Source organism: Leptodactylus fuscus, chromosome 1 (assembly GCF_031893055.1).
Source record: "Leptodactylus fuscus isolate aLepFus1 chromosome 1, aLepFus1.hap2, whole genome shotgun sequence".
In the NCBI taxonomy this organism is placed as follows: Eukaryota; Metazoa; Chordata; class Amphibia; order Anura; family Leptodactylidae; genus Leptodactylus; species Leptodactylus fuscus.
In genome coordinates, this window is record NC_134265.1 from 234,083,060 (window position 1) to 234,105,400 (window position 22,341).

General features: G+C 41.4%; 1 protein-coding gene across 1 annotated transcript in view; it reads right to left on the minus strand.

Annotated features, from left to right (window-relative positions):
- The window catches only part of DNAH6 (dynein axonemal heavy chain 6), a 285,907-nt gene that overhangs the window by 99,195 nt on the left and 164,371 nt on the right, over positions 1–22,341 (minus strand). The window contains exons 52-56 of the mRNA XM_075284265.1: positions 21,582–21,705; positions 20,231–20,427; positions 15,231–15,434; positions 13,806–13,931; positions 2,807–2,971 (exon numbers count right to left, since the gene is read on the minus strand). Coding sequence (XP_075140366.1) covers positions 2,807–2,971; positions 13,806–13,931; positions 15,231–15,434; positions 20,231–20,427; positions 21,582–21,705 — 816 coding nt within the window. The remainder of the gene's footprint in view (positions 1–2,806; positions 2,972–13,805; positions 13,932–15,230; positions 15,435–20,230; positions 20,428–21,581; positions 21,706–22,341) is intronic.

The following is a 22,341-nucleotide window of genomic DNA, read 5'->3' on the forward strand; positions in this document are numbered from 1 at the left end:
GGACTGTGGGGCCCTGGCCTAAGTGTTCTATGTTAAGTCTATCCCCTCACTTGGTCCCAGCACTCCTCCCATTTGGCCTAGGTATTTTTAATTGTCAGGAGACTGCAAAAGGGACCCACCTACTATCTCTCGGTCCTCTGACTGAAGCAAAACGGTAAGGTGAATTTTTTTTTAGATCTGTTCACATGGTGTGGCGCTGCATGGTGTCTGCCGCTCCTGTGGTGCTGTGCCATTGTGGTGGTGTGGCCCAGAGCCTGGAGGTTTGGTCTGCTGACAGGGTGTTGCTGGACCGCTAGGTCGCTCCTCCTGTGGCCAATGCATTGCATTGCTTATGACTGGCCTTACTTTATGCTGCACTCTAAATTCAAGGTCACCATATTGGGCAGTATAAAAAAAACTATTCCCTTGACTGTCACATATTCGTGTCTACCCTTTGCAGTGTATGGAGGAGAGTTATAGTACTGTAATACACCAAGTAGCTGTCATTAATGGAAACAATCTCTCTACTTCTTACATTTATTTCAGATTTATTGAAATTGGCAAACACCAGAAGATTTTAATTTCTTTTTATAAACTTTTCAGCTACATTAGACAGTTGTGAACATTTGTCTACCAACATGTATAACACCACTAAAAAGGTCAGCACATCTATTCAGAAAAGAATATTAGCTTACAAATATAACAATTTGACAGCTCAGTGGAGCAACGAATGCTGCGGGCAGCAGTAAATACCTATAATCTTTCAAATCAATTATCTTTAATAACACAGTGATGGGATTATTATGTGCAGAACACAGCAATGACAGTACAGGCTGGGGACAAGATTCATTTTATTTGCATTTCACTGTCTTTGTATGTTTATTCTCATAAATGCTATGCCATGTTTGTTAAAACTATTAGCATTAATATGACAGTGACATTTTGTTTGGGTAGATGATCTAAGAACATTGAGCAATGGATGGTGGGGAGGGCTCAACTAGGATTCAGATTAGTGCCATCACTCTATCTTGGGTTTAATGTAACCTATTGCTTTCATAATAAATCTGAGCACAGTTTAGAGAAGGTTTCCCCTGAAATAATCAAAAATAACACCATCATAAAATATATTTCCACACATACGGTAAATTGTCATCAACTATAAGCCAAGGTTTTATATGATTTGAAACACAAAATCTCACAAGATTGGGATGTGCACAAAGATTTAGAATTTATCCTCATGGAGACTAAAGTAAAGCCAGGGCCCAGCTTCAGCAAAAACCATAGCATTTTACAGTCTCTGCAAACTGGATTATATTCTAGCGAATCCCATGCACACATTGCAGAAAAATACCCGCAGTGGAAATGCTGCGGTTTCCAATACCATAGCGTTTTTGTAAATTGCAGCATGTCAATTATACCTATGGAAACGCTAGTGATTTCCCTGCAGGTATAATGAAGCGGACTTTCTGTGAAATGCACTATAGGAAAAACCGTGATAGGTTTACGCCACAGTTTTCTCTGTAGCGATTTTTTTGCTGTGGCCAACTATGTGGAGTCTTAGCCTAAAGATGAATTCACACTTGCGTTGGAGTCTCCGTAGCGTAAGGTATAACTAGTTATAACAGCACACAGACAGCAAACCAGCTTTTACTTCCTTGTTCCTCCTTAAGGCTAGAAGGTGAATACTGGCCTTGTCTGGTTTTTTAAAGGCTGTCGCACAGCAGCATTAAGTTCACAGTGAATGGGGGCTTTTCACATGACTGTCAAAATATAGGTCATGTCCTATTTCTGGACATTTTCAAGGATCCCTCCATACACTGAAATGTATGGGAGATCTATGAAAACAGGTGCCCCTTGTGTGCAAGATTGCTGTGAAAAATGAATGGTTTTTACCACTGTTTTGCATCTTTTTCTTGTGAACCTGGCCTATGACTTGCAGATATATTAGACAGCCAGATATTGGCCCCCTGGAGTTCTGAACGACAAGGAAAATGTTGATCATCACTCATTTGCCAACGCAAACTCAATGGTGGAGAAACTATTCCTGCTGCAATGGTTCCTCTCTCATTCAGTTACATGGATTATCCTGCATAACAGATTTGATCAGCCCTGAATGTCAAATAATAAAGCCTTTATATTGAAAACTCCTGGGAATGGTGAGATGATATCCATATTGCGTTTCTACACATACATCACATTGTGATCATATAAAACTAATTACCTTTTTGTCTTTTCTACAAAGATTGTCAATTCACAGCTACCTTTAGTTATAAGGTTTGGTGGAAGAAAAATGGATGACAACCAATATGGTTTCTATCTACCAGTCCATTGATCTAAAATTTCCAATTAAACGATTGTGACATTTCCATCAAATACCTTATTACAAAGATATTCTCCTCTAGAAAGGAATATGGTATTATACTGAGGCACAGTAGGGACTTTGTGTACTAGTGTTTGCAGTGTACAAATCTACTTGTTACATGTCCACTACCATAGGCAAAATATTCACCAATACAGAAAGCCACGGGAAGCTGGAAAGTAGAAGAGAAAGCCGCAAATTCTTGAAAAAATTAAAAAATTGATTTTGCAAACAGAGTTAGCAATTAAGAGAAACATCAATACAGTAAATTGTCTACAATAAATGTAATAACATACTATAATACATTATGCATACCGTAATGCTGCTTGCTTTATAATGTTACATTTGTGTCTTTCAGTATGTTCAGTACATAGAGTCAGCTCTAATCTGACCTTTACTAAGTTCTGCTATACTCTAATGTCCCATTTATCATCGAGTGGATGAATGCATAATGGCTGCTTTCCTTACCTCGGGAAGATAGTGTGGATTTGGCATTTTAGTTGTCATATAGAACCTAAAATTCTTGTCATAATCAATGTCAGAGTCTCCAAGGCGAATTAACGTTCTTCCGCCCGACACAAAGGTCTGCTTAAGAAGAATTGGCTCCAGAGCTGGATCTAAGCTTTCTTTCAGCTGTAATTAAAATGATATGAAGATGTTAAAAACACAAAAAACACCCCATCAAGACTATATTTCCATAGTTATATGAGGCTGAACTGTGATCTCCTCCATTATAGGTGTGTAACACAAGCTGTCATGTAACAGCAGTAGCTAGTGATAGCAGATTTTGCCACCCCCGTGTGACAGCCTGTGAGGTACAATAAAGTGGCTGCAGCCTTGCAATGCTGGAGCCCTGGGTTCAAACCCTGCCACGAACAAAATCAGCAAGGAGTTTTTATGTTATGTTATGTATGTTTATGCCTGGGTTTCTTCCAACCACTCCAAAGACATACTGATAGGGAATGTAGATTGCAAGCCCTATATGGGACAGTGACTGACAATGGCTGTAAAAGTGCTGTGGGATATGATGTCACCCTGAGATCACATGACCCAAATGGAGAGAAGACCCTGAGTTTTCAGTTAGCAAAGGAATTTTCAGAAGAAATACCGTAACTAAATACGCTAATACTAGCAGAGGTATATGAAAAAGTTTGGGCACCCCTATTAATCTTAATCATTTTTAGTTCTAAATATTTTGGTGTTTGCAACAGCCATTTCAGTTTGATATATCTAATAACTGATGGACACAGTAATATTTCAGGATTGAAATGAGGTTTATTGTACTAACAGAAAATGCGCAATATGCATTAAACCAAAATTTGACCGGTGCAAAAATATGGGCACCTCAACAGAAAAGTGACATTAATATTTAGTACATCCTCCTTTTGCAAAGATAACAGCCTCTAGTCGCTTCCTGTAGCTTTTAATCAGTTCCTGGATCCTGGATGAAGGTATTTTGGACCATTTCTTTCTACAAAACAATTCAAGTTCAGTTAAGTTTGATGGTCGCCGAACATGGACAGCCCGCTCTCAAATGATCTGAAAACAAAGATTGTTCAACATAGTTGTTCAGGGGAAGGATACAAAACGTTGTCTCAGAGATTTAACCTGTCAGTTTCCACTGTGAGGAACATAGTAAGGAAATGGAAGACCACAGGGACAGTTCTTGTTAAGCCCAGAAGTGGCAGGCCAAGAAAAATATCAGAAAGGCAGAGAAGAAGAATGGTGAGAACAGTCAAGGACAATCCACAGACCACCTCCAAAGAGCTGCAGCATCATCTTGCTGCAGATGGTGTCACTGTGCATCGGTCAACTATACAGCGCACTTTGCACAAATAGAAGCTGTATGGGAGAGTGATGAGAAAGAAGCCGTTTCTGCAAGTACGCCACAAATAGAGTTGCCTGAGGTATGAAAAAGCACATTTGGACAAGGCAGCTTCATTTTGGAAACAAAAATTGAGTTGTTTGGTTATAAAAAAAAGGCGTTATGCATGGCGTCCAAAAAGAAACAGCATTCCAAGAAAAACACATGCTACCCACTGTAAAATTTGGTGGAGGTTCCATCATGCTTTGGGGCTGTGTGGCCAATGCCGGCATCGGGAATCTTGTTAAAGTTGAGGGTCGCATGGATTCCACTCAGTATCAGCAGATTCTTGAGAATAATGTTCAAGAATCAGTGACGAAGTTGAAGTTACGCCGGGGATGGATATTTCAGCAAGACAATGATCCAAAACACCGCTCCAAATCCTCAGGCATTCATGCAGAGGAACAATTACAATGTTCTGGAATGGCCATCCCAGTCCCCAGACCTGAATATCATTGAACATCTGTGGGATGATTTGAAGCGGGCTGTCCATGCTCGGCGAACATCGAACTTAACTGAACTTGAATTGTTTGTCCAAAATACCTTTATCCAGGAACTGATTAAAAGCTACAGGAAGCGACTAGAGGCTGTTATCTTTGCAAAAAGAGGATGTACTAAATATTAATGTCACTTTTCTGTTGAGGTGCCCATACTTTTGCACCGGTCAAATTTTGGTTTAATGCATATTGCGCATTTTCTGTTAGTACAATAAACCTCATTTCAATCCTGAAATATTACTGTGTCCATCAGTTATTAGATATATCAAACTGAAATGGCTGTTGCAAATACCAAAATATTTAGAACTAAAAATGATTAAGATTAATAGGGGTGCCCAAACTTTTTCATAGGACTGTATTAGGAGAATAGGTACATAATGAATAGAGATGAGCGAACACTAAAATGTTCGAGGTTCGAAATTCGATTCGAACAGCCGCTCACTGTTCGAGTGTTCGAATGGGTTTCGAACCCCATTATAGTCTATGGGGAACATAAACTCGTTAAAGGGGAAACCCAAATTCGTGTCTGGAGGGTCACCAAGTCCACTATGACACCCCAGGAAATGATACCAACACCCTGGAATGACACTGGGACAGCAGGGGAAGCATGTCTGGGGGCATAAAAGTCACTTTATTTCATGGAAATCCCTGTCAGTTTGCGATTTTCGCAAGCTAACTTTTCCCCATAGAAATGCATTGGCCAGTGCTGATTGGCCAGAGTACGGAACTCGACCAATCAGCGCTGGCTCTGCTGGAGGAGGCGGAGTCTAAGATAGCTCCACACCAGTCTCCATTCAGGTCCGACCTTAGACTCCGCCTCCTCCGGCAGAGCCAGCGCTGATTGGCCGAAGGCTGGCCAATGCATTCCTATGCGAATGCAGACTTAGCAGTGCTGAGTCAGTTTTGCTCAACTACACATCTGATGCACACTCGGCACTGCTACATCAGATGTAGCAATCTGATGTAGCAGAGCCGAGGGTGCACTAGAACCCCTGTGCAAACTCAGTTCACGCTAATAGAATGCATTGGCCAGCGCTGATTGGCCAATGCATTCTATTAGCCCGATGAAGTAGAGCTGAATGTGTGTGCTAAGCACACTCATTCAGCACTGCTTCATCACGCCAATACAATGCATTAGCCAGTGCTGATTGGCCAGAGTACGGAATTCGGCCAATCAGCGCTGGCTCTGCTGGAGGAGGCGGAGTCTAAGATCGCTCCACACCAGTCTCCATTCAGGTCCGACCTTAGACTCCGCCTCCTCCGGCAGAGCCAGCGCTGATTGGCCGAAGGCTGGCCAATGCATTCCTATGCGAATGCAGACTTAGCAGTGCTGAGTCAGTTTTGCTCAACTACACATCTGATGCACACTCGGCACTGCTACATCAGATGTAGCAATCTGATGTAGCAGAGCCGAGGGTGCACTAGAACCCCTGTGCAAACTCAGTTCACGCTAATAGAATGCATTGGCCAGCGCTGATTGGCCAATGCATTCTATTAGCCCGATGAAGTAGAGCTGAATGTGTGTGCTAAGCACACACATTCAGCACTGCTTCATCACGCCAATACAATGCATTAGCCAGTGCTGATTGGCCAGAGTACGGAATTCGGCCAATCAGCGCTGGCCAATGCATTCTATTAGCCCGATGAAGTAGAGCTGAATGTGTGTGCTAAGCACACACATTCAGCACTGCTTCATCACGCCAATACAATGCATTAGCCAGTGCTGATTGGCCAGAGTACGGAATTCGGCCAATCAGCGCTGGCTCTGCTGGAGGAGGCGGAGTCTAAGGTCGGACCTGAATGGAGACTGGTGTGGAGCGATCTTAGACTCCGCCTCCTCCAGCAGAGCCAGCGCTGATTGGCCGAATTCCGTACTCTGGCCAATCAGCGCTGGCCAATGCATTCTATTAGCTTGATGAAGCAGAGTGTGCACAAGGGTTCAAGCGCACCCTCGGCTCTGATGTAGCAGAGCTGAGGCTGCACAAGGGTTCAAGCGCACCCTCGGCTCTGATGTAGGAGAGCCGAGGGTGCACTTGAACCCTTGTGCACCCTCAGCTCTGCTACATCAGAGCCGAGGGTGCGCTTGAACCCTTGTGCACACTCTGCTTCATCAAGCTAATAGAATGCATTGGCCAGCACTGATTGGCCAGAGTACGGAATTCGGCCAATCAGCGCTGGCCAATGCATCCCTATGGGAAAAAGTTTATCTCACAAAAATCACAATTACACACCCGATAGAGCCCCAAAAAGTTATTTTTAATAACATTCCCCCCTAAATAAAGGTTATCCCTAGCTATCCCTGCCTGTACAGCTATCCCTGTCTCATAGTCACAAAGTTCACATTCTCATATGACCCGGATTTGAAATCCACTATTCGTCTAAAATGGAGGTCACCTGATTTCGGCAGCCAATGACTTTTTCCAATTTTTTTCAATGCCCCCGGTGTCGTAGTTCCTGTCCCACCTCCCCTGCGCTGTTATTGGTGCAAAAAAGGCGCCAGGGAAGGTGGGAGGGGAATCGAATTTTGGCGCACTTTACCACGTGGTGTTCGATTCGATTCGAACATGGCGAACACCCTGATATCCGATCGAACATGTGTTCGATAGAACACTGTTCGCTCATCTCTAATAATGAATTAAAAAAAAAAAAAAAAATTCGGAAAGCTTCTTTAACCAGTTACAAAGGTTAAATGGTGAGAGGATATGCCTGAATGTATACAGCAAACTTTTACCAATCCGGAGTGACAGATTCTAAGGCCATTTTTAAAAAAAATTTTATTTGATAATTTCACCGTTTTTTTTTTTTTGTTGGTACAATGGGGCTTTAGGAAGAATTTGTCACCACATTTGGGGTCCCTAAACTAGCAGTATATCACTATGCTGTCAGTGTTTAGGGCACCTAACCTCGGTATTCTCTATCCCTTCTGGGTCTCTATTCAGGAGGTTGATTACTTATAATCTGACAGATATGTGCAGTACATGCATAAGCAATCAAGTGAGGTGGAATCTCCTTAGCAAACAACTCAGCAATGATGGCCGAAACTGATATTACCAGGTTTGAGAAGGGCATTTCTGACAGTCAGCCTGGAACGCCCCTCATCACAGTAGTGTCTATAGCGCTGTACTTCTGATAGTACTCATAAATAGATGAGTACTGGGGGGCATTCCTCACCGTTCAGCGTCATCACTGGGCGGTAAGTAATGCGCCCTCACACAGTACAGCGCAATAGACACTACTGTGAGAAGGAGCGTTCTTGACTGACTGTCAAAAATGCCCTTCTGAAACTCAAGAGCTACAATAATGGTACCAATAGCTCTTCAGTGAAGGCACAGAAGGGGAAAGCTGATAGTGTGCTGAATTCAGCACACTGTCTGCTTTCTAGAGGTGTATTACACCACATGGAGGAGGGGGCGGTGTGGAGCGAAGGGGGGGCGGGGCGGAGCGGACAGGGCGGCGTTAACAGGCAGAGAGCAGGCAGGGAGAGGACCTGCTCTCTGCCTGAGCGTGAGGGGAGGCCGGTGGAGCAGCGCTGCGTCCACAGGGCCTCCCTGATCCACCGCTTGTTCTGGACTGGCTTAGGTCAGCAAAAATGCTGCCCCCCCCCCCCCCCAGCGCCGCCTGAAGCGGTTGGTTCAGGTTGCCTCATGGGAGTTGCGGCGCTGTCTCTAGATTTACAAACCGTGGCACTGTTCTGTCTCTTATCAGAGCTGAACCGGTGAAAGCACTTTATAGTTAAAGGAAAACAGGAGATAATATAGGTGGATGGGAACACGGACTGAGTCATCAACACAATTAGAAAGGTGGTCTGCAACCTAGGCAACCAGCTGTAAACACTGAGGAAAGGTAGTATCTGGAAAACAGAACAAGATAGCTGAAAGCAATATATCAGGTAAAACACTTCAATTAGCTTAACCCTTAAATAGTATCATGGTGCCTATCATAATGATATGAGTATGATAGTGGTGTATGATAGACAACATGATAGTACTTAAGGGTTAAGCTATAGATCTGAATATAATCCTGGAGAAGGGAATACACCTTTAAGGGGTTACCAAATTGATTTTTAAATCCATGCCATTTATAAAAGTAATTATGCTGGATTTAAGAATAGAAAACATACATGTTTGTTTGATACATGTAGATTCCATAATTTCTTCAAGATGAAAGACAGCTAAATTATACATTAAAGGGGTTGTCCCATGAAAAGCATCCTATCTATACTGCTAGTTTATGTGGATATAAGACTTTTCCTATATACATTTCTTTATCAAAACTGCTTTGTTTGGCCGCTATCTTAATTTATTCACTTCATTATTGACACTGCGTTTCTATGGCCACTGGGCTTATCTTCTCATTTCCCAAGTGAAGTAACTGCTTGCTCTCAGGGGGGGGGGGGAGGGAGGGGCTGACAAGCAACAGAGCTCCTCAGATAGGGGAGGGGAGAGCTCCGGGATTACTGTGCTGTCGATCTTCAGTTTTTCAATTTATCAGCCGGTTTAATTGAATTTGGCTGATAAGGGCTGAGATAAGGAGTACGTTACCTCTGTATGTAATGCAAGCTGACTCAAATCCAGCTCTGCTACATCAGTTTCCACATCAGCTTTATACTGTGGTAATGCATTTACAACCAATTCCTCATTACTGACTGCAAACATAGCAGATAGCAGAGCAAGTGAAACCCCGCCCACCAATGTGCCGAGAAATCCAGGAAGTGAAGAGAGCACAGAGCCTGCAGGCTGCAGAACAAGATATATGGGAATACCCCTTTAAGACATGAAGCCACAGACATATATACAACACACTGCAAGTTAACATGCCCAGAGGAATTTAAGGAAAAACAGCATGTATGTAAACACAACAATTACTACAATGAATGATATATGATTTCCTTTGGTCAACCAATAACACAAAATAAGGTAATTTATAAAAGTTAACAATACAATGTCAAAACTAAAGGCTTAGTAAAGAAAGACTATGCAAAGACAAGACAATGCATACTAATTCAAATTAGGATGATCCCTGGAGATTGGTCTTAATATTACCAATTATGTCCTGTAAGGTATGCTTGTCAACCAGGGAATTTATAAGACTCAGGCCGGTAACAAATACAGTACATCCAATTAGAAGCTTTAGTGCTATTCATTACAATTATGTTGAATTGGTGCTGAAACAAGTTTCAGTTTACTGTTCTCAACTTCAAAAGTCTTCAATAGCAAAATAAAATCAGCCTCTACTATTTGTGCTAAACAGTAAAGTAGGGTTCACACTACCGTTGGTGTCCGCATAGAAGATGTCCATTTAAAAAAAAAAAACCACAGACACCAACCATAACGGACACAAACGGACAGTAACTGATAGTTATGGCAGGGTTCACACTAGCGTCGGTGTCCGACAGCTAGTGTCCGATGCTAATGTCCGCGCAAAATCTTGTAGGATTACAAGAATACATGTAGGATTTAGCTGTCCGCTTGAAAAATCGGATATCTTTGTGAACGGACACTTAAAGGGATACTACCATTAAAACCCTTTTTTTGTGGATAAGACGTCGGAATTGCCTTTAGAAAGGCTATTCGTCTCTTACCTTTAGATGTGATCTCTGCTGCACCGTTCCTTAGAAACACCGGTTTTTACCGGTATGCAAATTGGTTCTCTCGCAGCGATGGGGGTAGGGGCCAGCGCTGGAAATGCGATGGGGGCGTCCCCACTGCTGCTCGAAAACAGGCTCCAGCGATGCCTCTATCCTTTGCTGGATCCTCCCCTTTCTTTCTTAGTCTTTCTTCGGCATCACCTCCGACGCCTGCGCAGTTGGCTCTGCCAGTGAGACAGTAGTAGAGCCGACTGCGCATGCGCGCAATTGCGGCATCGGAACTATGGCTCTACTAGTGTCTCACTGGCAGAGCCAACTGCCAACAGGCTTCGGAGGTGACGCATTTCCAGCGCTGGGGCCCTTCCAGCGCTGGGGCCCGCCCCCATCACTGCGAGAGAACCAATTTGCATACCAGTAAAAACCGGTATTTCTAAAGAACAGCGCGGCGGAGATCACATCTAAAAGTAAGAGACGAATAGCCTTTCTAAAGGCACAGCTAGTGTCCATTGCTAAAATCTTGAATGGACAGTAGCTACGAACACTGCTGTCGGACACCAACGGTAGTGTGAACGCCCCCTAACATTTCAAGTAAAAAGATTCCCTTCTTCTACCAGCACTAAACCCATCCAGCTTTAAACTGATAAACTATCACCCACTTAAGGCTAAGACCCCACGTAGCAAGCCACAGATGAAATATGTTATGGAAAAGATTGTGCAACGCGTTTTGTTTTTTTTTTCACAGAAAGTTTGCAGAGGTTTCCTCTGCGGACATTTTGTTTCTATTAGACCTATATGGAAAATGCCAGCGTTTCTATAGGTATAATTGACAGGTCCACTGCAGGTATTTTTCTGCAATGTGTGGATGGCATTAGTCAGATTCCCATCCACTTTGCAGGTAATTTAAAATGCAATGATTTCTGCCGCTGGCAAAACACTGCGTTTTTGCAACCACGGACCCAAGCCTAAAACGGTTTTCTAAAAATAATGGCTTCTCACTAAAGGGTTTTTCAAGGACTATGTTTTATTTATTCTTTTACACCACCTCCCTCTGTGTAAGTAAGTGCACATTGTAGCGTCCTTCCCCCTCCTGCTGTTGTAGTCACATGAGCTGACTGGAGAGAAAATCTCTAGTTCTGGTGACATGCCACTTGTCTTTTGTGCGCTAGTCTTTCTTCAGGCACTGATGGAGGCTTGCCAAAGGGAAAGCACAAGATCAGGAGCGAGTTCTGGGGGGCATTTGGGAATCATAGTTTTTGAGGGAATACTGTAAAAACCTGAAAAACAGCAGCATTGCCAAGAGAAGCGAGGAGGCCACCAAATGTATGGTTAGGTAGGTGGAAAGACTTATAATAGGTTAAAGGGGTTGTTCTGCAGCTCCATTGTTGTTTTCCGGCAGAAGTACCCACCGCACGTGACCGCTGAGGCTAATCAGCGGCCTCAGTGGAAGGGTACTGGGACGTCACAGCCAATGAGAAATACAACAGCAAGAAGTTGACTGAGGCCCCAGGTTGTGTAAATGCAGTTTTTTGTTGCAGATTTTGCAGCTTTTTTTTACCTGGCTCCCTTCTGCTGAGGCCACTGATGCAGCATGCTCCCATATAATAAATTGGGTAGAATATTCAACAAATTACCCGGTTTATTATGTATAGGTGCACTGGGTAGCTGAGTTGACATCTAAGCACAGAGGCAGGACAACCATTATCCTCCCTCCTGGGTCTTGTCTCCTTCATGCCCCCATCACCAATTATCTTGCTAGCAGATCGATGAAGGCTCTAGTCTAATGAAAAAGCAATTCAGCAGACTACTTAGAGGGCGACAAGATAGAAACAGACTATTTTGAGGGCGAGGTGGCAAGCTAATATTAAAAAGTGTTTGTCAGTACAGTTTCATGAATTTTCAAAAAGGGAGGCAGGTAATAAATGCATTTATTTGTATAAAGGTCCCCCAGAACGAAATGCATTTATGGGCCCTAGACACTTTGATCCATCACTGTCTATAGGTTCAAAAAGTGTGATGTGCTGTCCACAGTGTAAAACTAGATGAATACTGGTGTGCGCATTAAGAAAGACTCTTACTGCAACATCCTAGGACTAGTTGTCTAGGAATGGTAAAAGGGGAGCAAGTCCAAGATGGCGTTTACTCTCTCCTTCTCGTGTCACAGTGACTTTGACACAGCAACCCTTTATAGTCCCTGGGTCAGCACAGTGATGAGGAGTTGCATGTGGGTGATGGTAGACAATTCCCCTGGGTCACCTCCTGTTGTGAGTCCCCTGTGTGTTCCGTGTTTTGGGTTCTACTTGCTACCACATACAAATGAAACACAGCAGCCACAGTGGCAGTTGAACAGGACATGCTCATGGCACAGTTTACTTTGTAGGTTTCTTCCAGTCACAAAGTAACATGAAGTCACAATAACTTACAATAAGTGGTATCCAAACTTTTGGACACTACAAATACAGAACAAAGTGGTGTCTTCTGCTCACTTCCTCCTCTGGTGCTCTGACCCTTTCTAGTGTGACAATCTGGGTCGACCCCTTGGAATTGGTCCTCTCTTCTTGATAATATTTGGGAAATGCAGTGGTGGAACGGGGCACCTCGGTTTTCCTCTAGTAGTGGAGATGTTCATTTACATAGAAATCTTTTCTGAAAGCAGTGGAATCCATTGGCATGCCGATTGTGGCCTATCACTAACTAACCTAGAGAACTGCAGATGGTCTTTCACAATCATTTTCCTCAAAAACAACTAGCTTTCATCTTACTGAAACAGGTCGCCCAAACACTGGTTAAAGCCTGGGGCTTCATAGCAATGACTAACTCTACCCACCGTCCAGAAAACTCAGAAAGGTGGTCACTGTCATTTACACAATAGCTTAGGAATGGTTGATTAACTGCTAAGGATCCAGCATAAATAAGGAATATTGCAGAAACCTAAAATAGAATACAACATTATAATGCATGCTATACATCAATACAGCCATTGAATACAACATTTGGAGAAACTGCCTTTCGGAAGACCACAGCAATGGAAAGGCAACAATTGCAGCATTGTATTGATTGTAATGGAGTCCGTCGGGTGTTGGTTGTTTTTAAACTGAAATCGGCAAACAAAAAGTTTTGTATGCAGGCCCTTTCCGTCCACCGATTTCAGGTTGGCTGAAAGGAGTCACCTATGAAGATTCCCACGCAGATGTGAACTTAGCCTATGTATTAACTTTTATACACTGTAGGTTTAAAAACAAATAGAAAAGTAAAATTATATATAGTAGCTAATAAATCCTAACACCATGTTGAAAAAGGGATTTTCCTCATAGCTAACATTTTATACTGGTGCACTGTATTTGGTAATATTTTTTCAGTGTCCAGCTTAAATTTGAGTGATGTGCAATACCAGACATAGATCATGGCCAAATCTGCATCTGTTCCTGAAAATATAAACCTATTTCTAAACCAGGACAAACCCTCTAACATTGAAAAGGGTAGACAATTTCAGATCAAGTCCAATAACCTGAAAGTACTTACCTCTTCTAATAGCACAGGCAGACCAAGTCTAATTGCATTCTCCAATGTCCGAAGGAAACCGGCATCAGTCAGTTTAATGATTTTCAAGCCATTCTTGGTTTCTTTATTTCTGATCCAACGATTGGCCTAACAAAGATTTGGCTCCATGTTAATGATGACAATATCCTTTTTGCTACATAAAACATCTTCTGTTTGCTTCTCATTTGGAATTGGAAGAATAAAATTAGTTTCTTTATAATAGGAAGAAAGAATAAACTTTAAGTTTCTCTGTCTGGATTGAATGTTATTAATTGTTCCCTATGACAAGCCATTTCAGGCTTGAGAGTGACTAACTAAGACTAACAGAAGGATAAGAAAAATGTCTGTTGCCATGATTACTTATGTCACACGTATCCAGTGATAACCTATAAGCACTGGAGCATGCCATGATTATATTCCCCATGGATTCACATATAATACCTGTGTGTAAAATCAGAAGAACCTAAGGTTATAATATTGAGTGTATGGACTTGTAAATTTGTAGTCAAGATCCTTGTGGTACAGTTGTGAAATATAGCCACATATATATCGGCTTTATGCTAGGTTCTGTATGGGGACCTGAAAGACTGGAGACCATGGCCGCCTAAAAAGCGGTTACCTGCCCGAGGACTCCATAGACTATAATGGGGTCTGATGGTTTTATACTGCAACTGGTGGAGAGAAAAGTCCTCCTTGTAGGACTTTTCTCTCTGTTGATTTTAAGCGGATTCTGCAGTCTCCTACGGAGACGCCAATGTAGGTGTGAATACAGCCTTAGACTAGGTTTGCACGAAGGAATCTGCCACAGATTTGGGAGTGTATTGCCCATTGCCAATTGCCCATTCATCTAGCCAGCAGAGGAAAGCTTCAATGGAATTCTGTTGTGCAATCCTGCGGCCAAATACAGTGGTAGAAAATGAAGAAATTTCTCTTCGTTTTCCCCTGTGTGAACCTAGCCTCACTGGAATAGTGTTTTATGTATTGCAATTTGTCAAAATGTATAACCAAACACACACATCCCCTTTTCTAAATCTGGACTTGTATTTCAACTGCCAAATTCTGTTATTCTTAGGCATATAAGATTCTGCTAGAGGAGTCTGCCAGGATCTTTCTCTCCTCCCCAGGTTCAGTAGACATGCACTGATTGACCATGAAGGGGAGCATTTATGTGTATGCGGGAGTAGAGTAAGATCACTTGTTTGGCAGAAAGCTATCTAACGTGTATGGCTAGTTTACAGTTGGTGATATCTTATATATAAGTATGATATGACAGCTGTTTCTCTGAACTTCTCATAAATACACATGCTCACTTTGACACAACATGCATGTTTATGGCAATAAGTAGATAAAGATAAGCTACTGAAAGATACCTGTTACGGTGCTTATTTTCAGATGAACATATAATACCTGATCTTGTGGGTCAATCATTAGGGGCCAGCGCCTTCCACGAGTCACAAGAATGCCATTTTCAGTAGAGACATGGTCACGAGGTAAGCCATCTGTATTCCACTGCCGAATTTCATAGGCATCACCCAAAATGTTTATCAGGCTGAAATTTGGACTTATAGGAATTTCAAGTTCTTGGCACTTTTTAATCCAACAGTCTATAAGCTTAATAAAACAATCAAACAAAATAAAGCATATAAGCAGTATTTAGTATCAGTGATAGAGCTGCATTATATACATCAAAATACTGATTAAAATTATCATGCTTGAAACTATGATGGATATTATGTGGAGTTTTTACTGTGAGGAGATTCATGAGGCTACACAAACAATTACTGCAATTCCTCAGTAAATTTGAGTCATCATCTGCCGGACACTGTTTTACTGACTAAGGGCTAGTGACAGCGGATTTCGCCTCCAAATTCGCCTCCATACAATGGTGGTCTATGGAGAGAGAGAGGCATGTTGGAGAGGCATGGCAGCATTGAGCCGACTCCGGAGGGGGAAGCCGCGACCGCGACGGTAGTTTCCGTAGATATCATTGAAATGCTGTGATTTGCAAAGCCGCAATGGCTTTGCAAATCGCAGCGTGTCCGCGCTGCAATCTTTTCCGCAAAGTGGGGATGGGATTCGCATGAATCCCATCCACTTTGCCTACAATGTACAACATTTATGTCCCGTGGGGCCCCGGCTTAACAGGGAAATGGATATTAAACACTTCAAAGTTAACTCCAACACCATCCCAACAGTAAAGTGTTCTCACTAGTCTTACACAGAATCGGAACAAGCAGCATTGGACAAGAGCTGTAAATGTGTTACTGCAAGGAGGGATTACAGGGTTCACATGAAACTGCCTTCTAGAGAAGGAGGAGAGTAATGTATGGTTACATTATAGGATGGAGCGGGGACCTTGTAAGAGTTCTGGGTTTGTCATAATAAGGGAACTTTGTGGCTGGAAATACATGGAAACTCTGTTATGGGGACAATACTTTGTAATGGGGTACTTTGGTGGAGGGCCTTGGAGACCACTTTAAAGGGGTTGTCCCATCACAAGGATCCTATCTATACTGCTTGTTAAAGTGAATGTAAGACTTTTCCTAAATACACTGCTTCAGCAAAACTGCTTTGTTTGTCCACTATCTTACTTTATTCATTTCTCTGTTGACACATCCCTTGACTTATCTGGTCAAAAGTCAAGTGATGTATCTGCTGCTCTGAGGTGGGAGGGAAGAGGGGCTAAGTGCACGGGAGGGAGCCTGGAGGGGGGGGGGGGTAGTTTACACTTTGGGGGGGAAGGGGCCCCCAATACAGACCCAGCATCTGCTGTAATAGAGAGGCGGATGCCGGGGAGTGTAGATGCCGGCACTGGTGCCTGCAACATCGCTACACTCCTGCCCTGCATGAAGCCAGCAGCGGCAGGAGCGATGCTGCTATTCCAGGGGGGGGGGGAGGGGGGGCCGAGGAGCAGAATAGCATTGCATTGTCTGTATTGCATTGTGAAGGCTAGGGAACTGACTGGTCTCACTATTCGCTGTACGTCCGATGCCTAGCTGCATCGGGAGCGCAAACGCAGGGCCAGTGGCATAGAAGCGACAACTTCTCGCCGCTGGCTTTGCATATGTAACCCCGCCCACCAATGACGCAACAAAGCCGGAAGAAAGAAGAATTTACAGCAGCGAAGAGTGGTGAGTATGCGACGTGGTTATACCCCTTTAATGGTAGACTGCAATTGGCACTTTTGCAAACACTATGGCTGGAAATGTAATTGCGCAAATGCCCACAGCCAAGCCATTTTATTTTATAAGGAAAACTTTATTAGAGCATTTAAATAAGTGTACATATATGGAGTGATGTCATAAATCACACTACAAATATTATCAAATGTTTGAGGATCCAAATAAAGTATCATGTTATTTACAGTATATTAATCTATTTTTTTCTGTTATTTTTTTGTATCTGTAGGCACTTTGCTTGTAATAATCCTGTATTCCCGAACAGAGAGGTTTGTGTTATTTTTTTTGGCTGAAATTTAGGCTGGTGTCAAGACAACTTTATATTAGCATCACTTATATACTACTACAGACATAGCAAGTCTTATTTTTAAATTCACACCTAATTTCTAATAAAGGAAGACTAGATTCAATAAGGGCTTCTAAATGCATAAAAGTGTATGTATTATTAATGAAGTCTGATGCTATTCATTTAGATATGACACCAGAAGAAAAGCATGATGGCCAAAGGATAACCCAGAGAGGCACTTATAAATTATGTGAAGTCAGTTTGAGCCTTGGGGAGTAGAAAGGAAAGCTGTAGAAGCAACGCACATAATGAAAAACAAGTAATGTTTGAAACCTGAGTCATGTGGACACTGCTAGTGATATAGTTTCACAAAACTGAAAAGTCAAACAACTCTATTATAACAAGTCTCAATAGGTAAGAATCCAAAAGTTATTTAACTAACTAATATGGTGTCTGTTGAAAATATACACTTAGTTTGATCAACCAGAGCATACATGTGTATGAAGGGGTCAGAAGGAATAGCTTAGCTATGGCTAAGAAGCTATTATAGGTGGATGAGCATCTTTAGCAGTGCTCCATGGTTTAAAGCGTACCTACCGGTTCTAAAAAAATTTTGCATATATGAAAAGAAATATGTTTCCTTCTTCATCTTCAAGCTGAGTTACTTTCTACATATAAGTCTATGAAGAGGAGAAGAGAAGGCTACTGGAAAAGACACACAAATATTTTCTGTTGCGACACTGAGTGAAGAAAAGCTCTTTTATTACAGAATAAGGCTATAAATCAAACAGCAGCCTCTTCCTCACCCATTCCCTCTCCATAGACTTCTGTGTGTGACCTGGATATGGTGTCTCTCTGTAAATAAACAGTCCAAGTGAAGATAAGGAGGAGGGAAGCAGTCTAATAAGTGAAGAAGCAAACAGATTTCTTTAATAAGATATTACAAAGATTCTTACAGTATATTTGAATGAACTATTCCTTTATGAAAACATGTTTAGAACTGGTGGTACGCTTTAAGTATGACATCCATAAGAATCTATACTATCTGACAACAGTAAGAAATAGCTGCAAAATGCTGTAAAGCATTGTCCAATGTTACGTATAGCACATTATTTATACAATGAAGTCACGCTCATTTGGTTTCGAAAAGTGCAACAGTCCCTTTTACAAATAGATGGAGTAGAATATATAGAGTGCGGGTAGAACGCTGTGTAGAACCTGTATTGCAACACAGTATAGATAGTACGTGTAGAAAGCCATAAAAAGTACATGCTGGTAGAGAGCAGTAAAGTACATGTAACACAGTTAAAAATCACTGTGTGTATAGTAGTAGAGGATAAAAACGAACAGTTAAAGAGCAGTACATGTAGTACAGTCAGATCACATTCAGCCATTCAACAGACAGACATACAAAATGACATACTAGACACTTAGAAGACTGGCCATCCATGTAATACAAGAACAGCTCACCAGAATGGAAGCTGCTCCTACAGAGGGGGATCATAGAGCATATCTGTTGCTTTTATAAGTCATTCTCTTTAACAACATTATTTTTAAATACATTAATGTGTAATTAAATCTGTATAAGACATTTATGGCATAAGCCTTTGTATGTAATGGCTGTGCCTATAAGAATATACAGTATCTTCATTACAAATCCTAGGGTCCTAAGAATTACTTACAGTATGTATGGGTTTTTTTTCATGTTATCTTGATGGTGTCACATAAATAATCAAACAGGCAGAAGCTGACAGATTTAGGAAGATTAATCTCCAAAATATCATTGAAGTAATAAGTCACAGTGTGGCTACTGTGGGCATGATATATTTTTCAGTTCCTGTGGTGATGTTTAACGCTTCATGAGCTCAGCCCAAGAGTAGAAGCCACAATGCAGAACATCAAACCTAGCCTAGGGAGATTTCTATATGACTAGGATGGATCTCTGGCTCACTGCATGCCTCACTAGCTAAAGAAAGCAGAATGTGTATGTATAACTTTCCTACGCATTCTCATTTGGCGGAAATATCAGCAAATGTTTTCTTTCTTTGATTAAATTTTTAAGATTAAAAATATTACGATATGACCATTGTGTTATGAAGAAATCAGGGGAAACTAAAAAAGTAGAAAATATACTATATCAAAAATAAAAGAAAATCGGTGGTTACACAATTTGTGCTAAATATCTCTGTTCACTGTATGTAATTTCCCTTCTGCTCATGGACTTATATAAAGGTTACATACCTGTCATGTGACTACCTTAAGAACAATTTATTTGCAAATGTACGGTAATAAAGCTGCTTCGTGTCTCCAGAACTATGGAAGCATTAAGTCACTCATCAAAACTGTTACCGAAAACTGGCCCTGTTCCCCAAGTGAGAGATTTTGTTTTAAAATGATAATTTTCTCCTATATGACAGTGAAAGTCTAGGTATCATAAAATTTCCCTTGTCTCACATGAGTGCATCAGAGGACAGGGACCATACATTTATGATTCACAGAGTGTCAACCATCAAAGGAAATTAGAAAAGTGATCAAAGAATATTAATCAGCCTTAAGGTGACCTCTGTACCCCCATCTGTCTTTTGTGTCCAGTTGAATCTATTTCTGCTGCTAACACTATGAACTTTTTTTTAGACTAGAATGTCTAATAGACCACCATCTTTGCTACCATTATGAACCCTATATTTATGCCAGTGTTAATAGGCCCCCTAAGGGTCCTGGTCCTGGGTGCGACAGTACCCTTTGTACCTCCTTAATTTACGCCCCCACTGGAGAGCTATTTTGATGCCTGGTAGGACACATAGTGCATTTACATGTGTATTATTATACTGAAATATATGTTTTTAATTTACAATACATAGTAGTGTTTGATAAAGGAAAATATCCACCTTAAATTTATAGGGTAAATCCAATCTAAAAATGAAGCAACAATTTATACTTACCAGTTGTCTATAGACAGCAGTAAACGCACCAAAATAAGCAACGCAAGCAGCAGCAATGAAAACGTTTCCTATAACATTTGAGATCTCTTCTTCAAAACTCTCAATACTCTCTTTCCACCGAACTTGTTCATCACCTAAAGCTGCTGTCAGTTTTCCTGCCCGATTAAGTCGCGCTTGTGTAAGGGCCATGGTTTTTGCTAGAAAAACAAAAAATAAGTGGTCACATTCCTAAGTCAAGAGGGACAAGGAAGAAGAGACTGGTGGAAGACCCAGCAAGTACTGGAACAGGAGCAGCGGGGGATATGCAGTAAGTTATGAAAAAATTTACTAGTCAGGCCACACATCATGAATATTAAAAACTTGTTTTCCTATTTTTAATGTGATTTATTTCTATGAGAATAGCAGATTCAATTTTGCAAGGTAACAAAAAGAACATTATATCAATCAATAGTATTAGGAAGTATATTGTTTTATGGTAAATTAGAATTTTATTGGATTTACAAGCAACTATACTACAATACAGCCAGTGATGGTCAGTACCGCATAGCGAAGAAATTAAAGGGACAGACAATCTAAACAAGCCAAGCCATAGTTAGCACTGAATGAAAAATAATAAAAAGAGAAAAAAACATAGGGGAAATAAGGGGAGGGAATTAAGGGAAGGGGATCTCTTTCGCACAAGGGCACCCACGTTTAATAATGAAGAGACAGGAATATCTACTCCTGACCATTGACCATTGTAATTCACTACAGTTATGATAACATTTCTAAGGACTTTGATAATAATAGGGAAATAATAGGGTAAATCCACTCAATTATCCAATTATCAAAAAAACCTGAACTTCTCTAGACTGGAATGAAAGGCTACCTCCCTGGCTCGGGCCCCACATGGTAAAAACGCAGCTTTTGGAAACATGGAACATCACAGCACAAAAAACCTGCGTTTTACATTATTTGCAAAATGGATGGGATTCTGGCTATTCCAATCCATGGAAAAATCTGCAACGGAAGTGCTGCGATTTCAAAAACTCTCACATTTTTGTAAATTGCAGCAAGTCAATTATACCTATGGAAACACTGGCATTTTCCATGTAGGTATAATGGAAAAAATTCTGCAGACTTTCTATGACAAATGCTGCAGAATAAATTGCGGTGTGTTTCCATCGCGGTCTTTTGCGCAGCATTTTTTAGCTGTGGCTTTTTCAAAATATCTGCCCATCTGCAGTTTCAACAGTACTTAGGTACAGCAGCAAAATGTAAATGTGCCATGTGTCGATGTGTTTTGTTGTTTAGGATGGTTCTACAGTAGAACAGTAATGCCTAAGAACAAGATGCAAATTGAATTGCTTACCAAGAGTTTCCTTTTCTCCAAGGCTTTTATCGTATTGATCCTGCAGCTGTTTAATTTGTTCTTCTACATCTTTCAATTTTCTTTGCTTCTCTTGAAGAGTGGCCATAGTAACATCAAGCTCAGCCTGAAGAAATGGGAAAGCATTTTTTAGTGGGAAGAGTTAGGAACGTATAATATACTATGTGTATCCCTCTCTCCCCATTTCATGGCTATCTTTGTTGCTTTCTTTAATGTACATGTCATGCATTTTAGTTTGTTTATAAGATTATAACAAGGAGGTTAAATAATTGTCTACTACCTTTCTTAGGGTCCTAAAATGGTTTATTAAGCTCAAATAATTCTAGGGGGAATGCCATGTTGAAGTTTTTAGGAGTAAGGCCCATTGACCGTGGCTGTGATCAGTGTGCAGTCCATGTATTTTATGGATAGCACACTGACCTATTCATTTCTATGGGCCCGTACACATGACCGTGAATTACATGGTCACATGTGCGGAACGACAGTCTGGGACTCAAAATATAGAACAGGTCTTATTCCTGTCCTATTTGGCAGCACACAGCCAGCCGGAAGCCCACAGTGAGCAACCGACCTAAAGAACTTAGATTTATAGACCTTATACAATCATATTTATTGCTGAAGACAAGCAAGGGCATTACAATCATATGGTATGCGACCACAACCAGGCCCAGAAGGGAATATCCAGTACTACTTTCAACTGTATACAAGTCCACAAGTAGGGCTTACAGTTGAATACAATGGC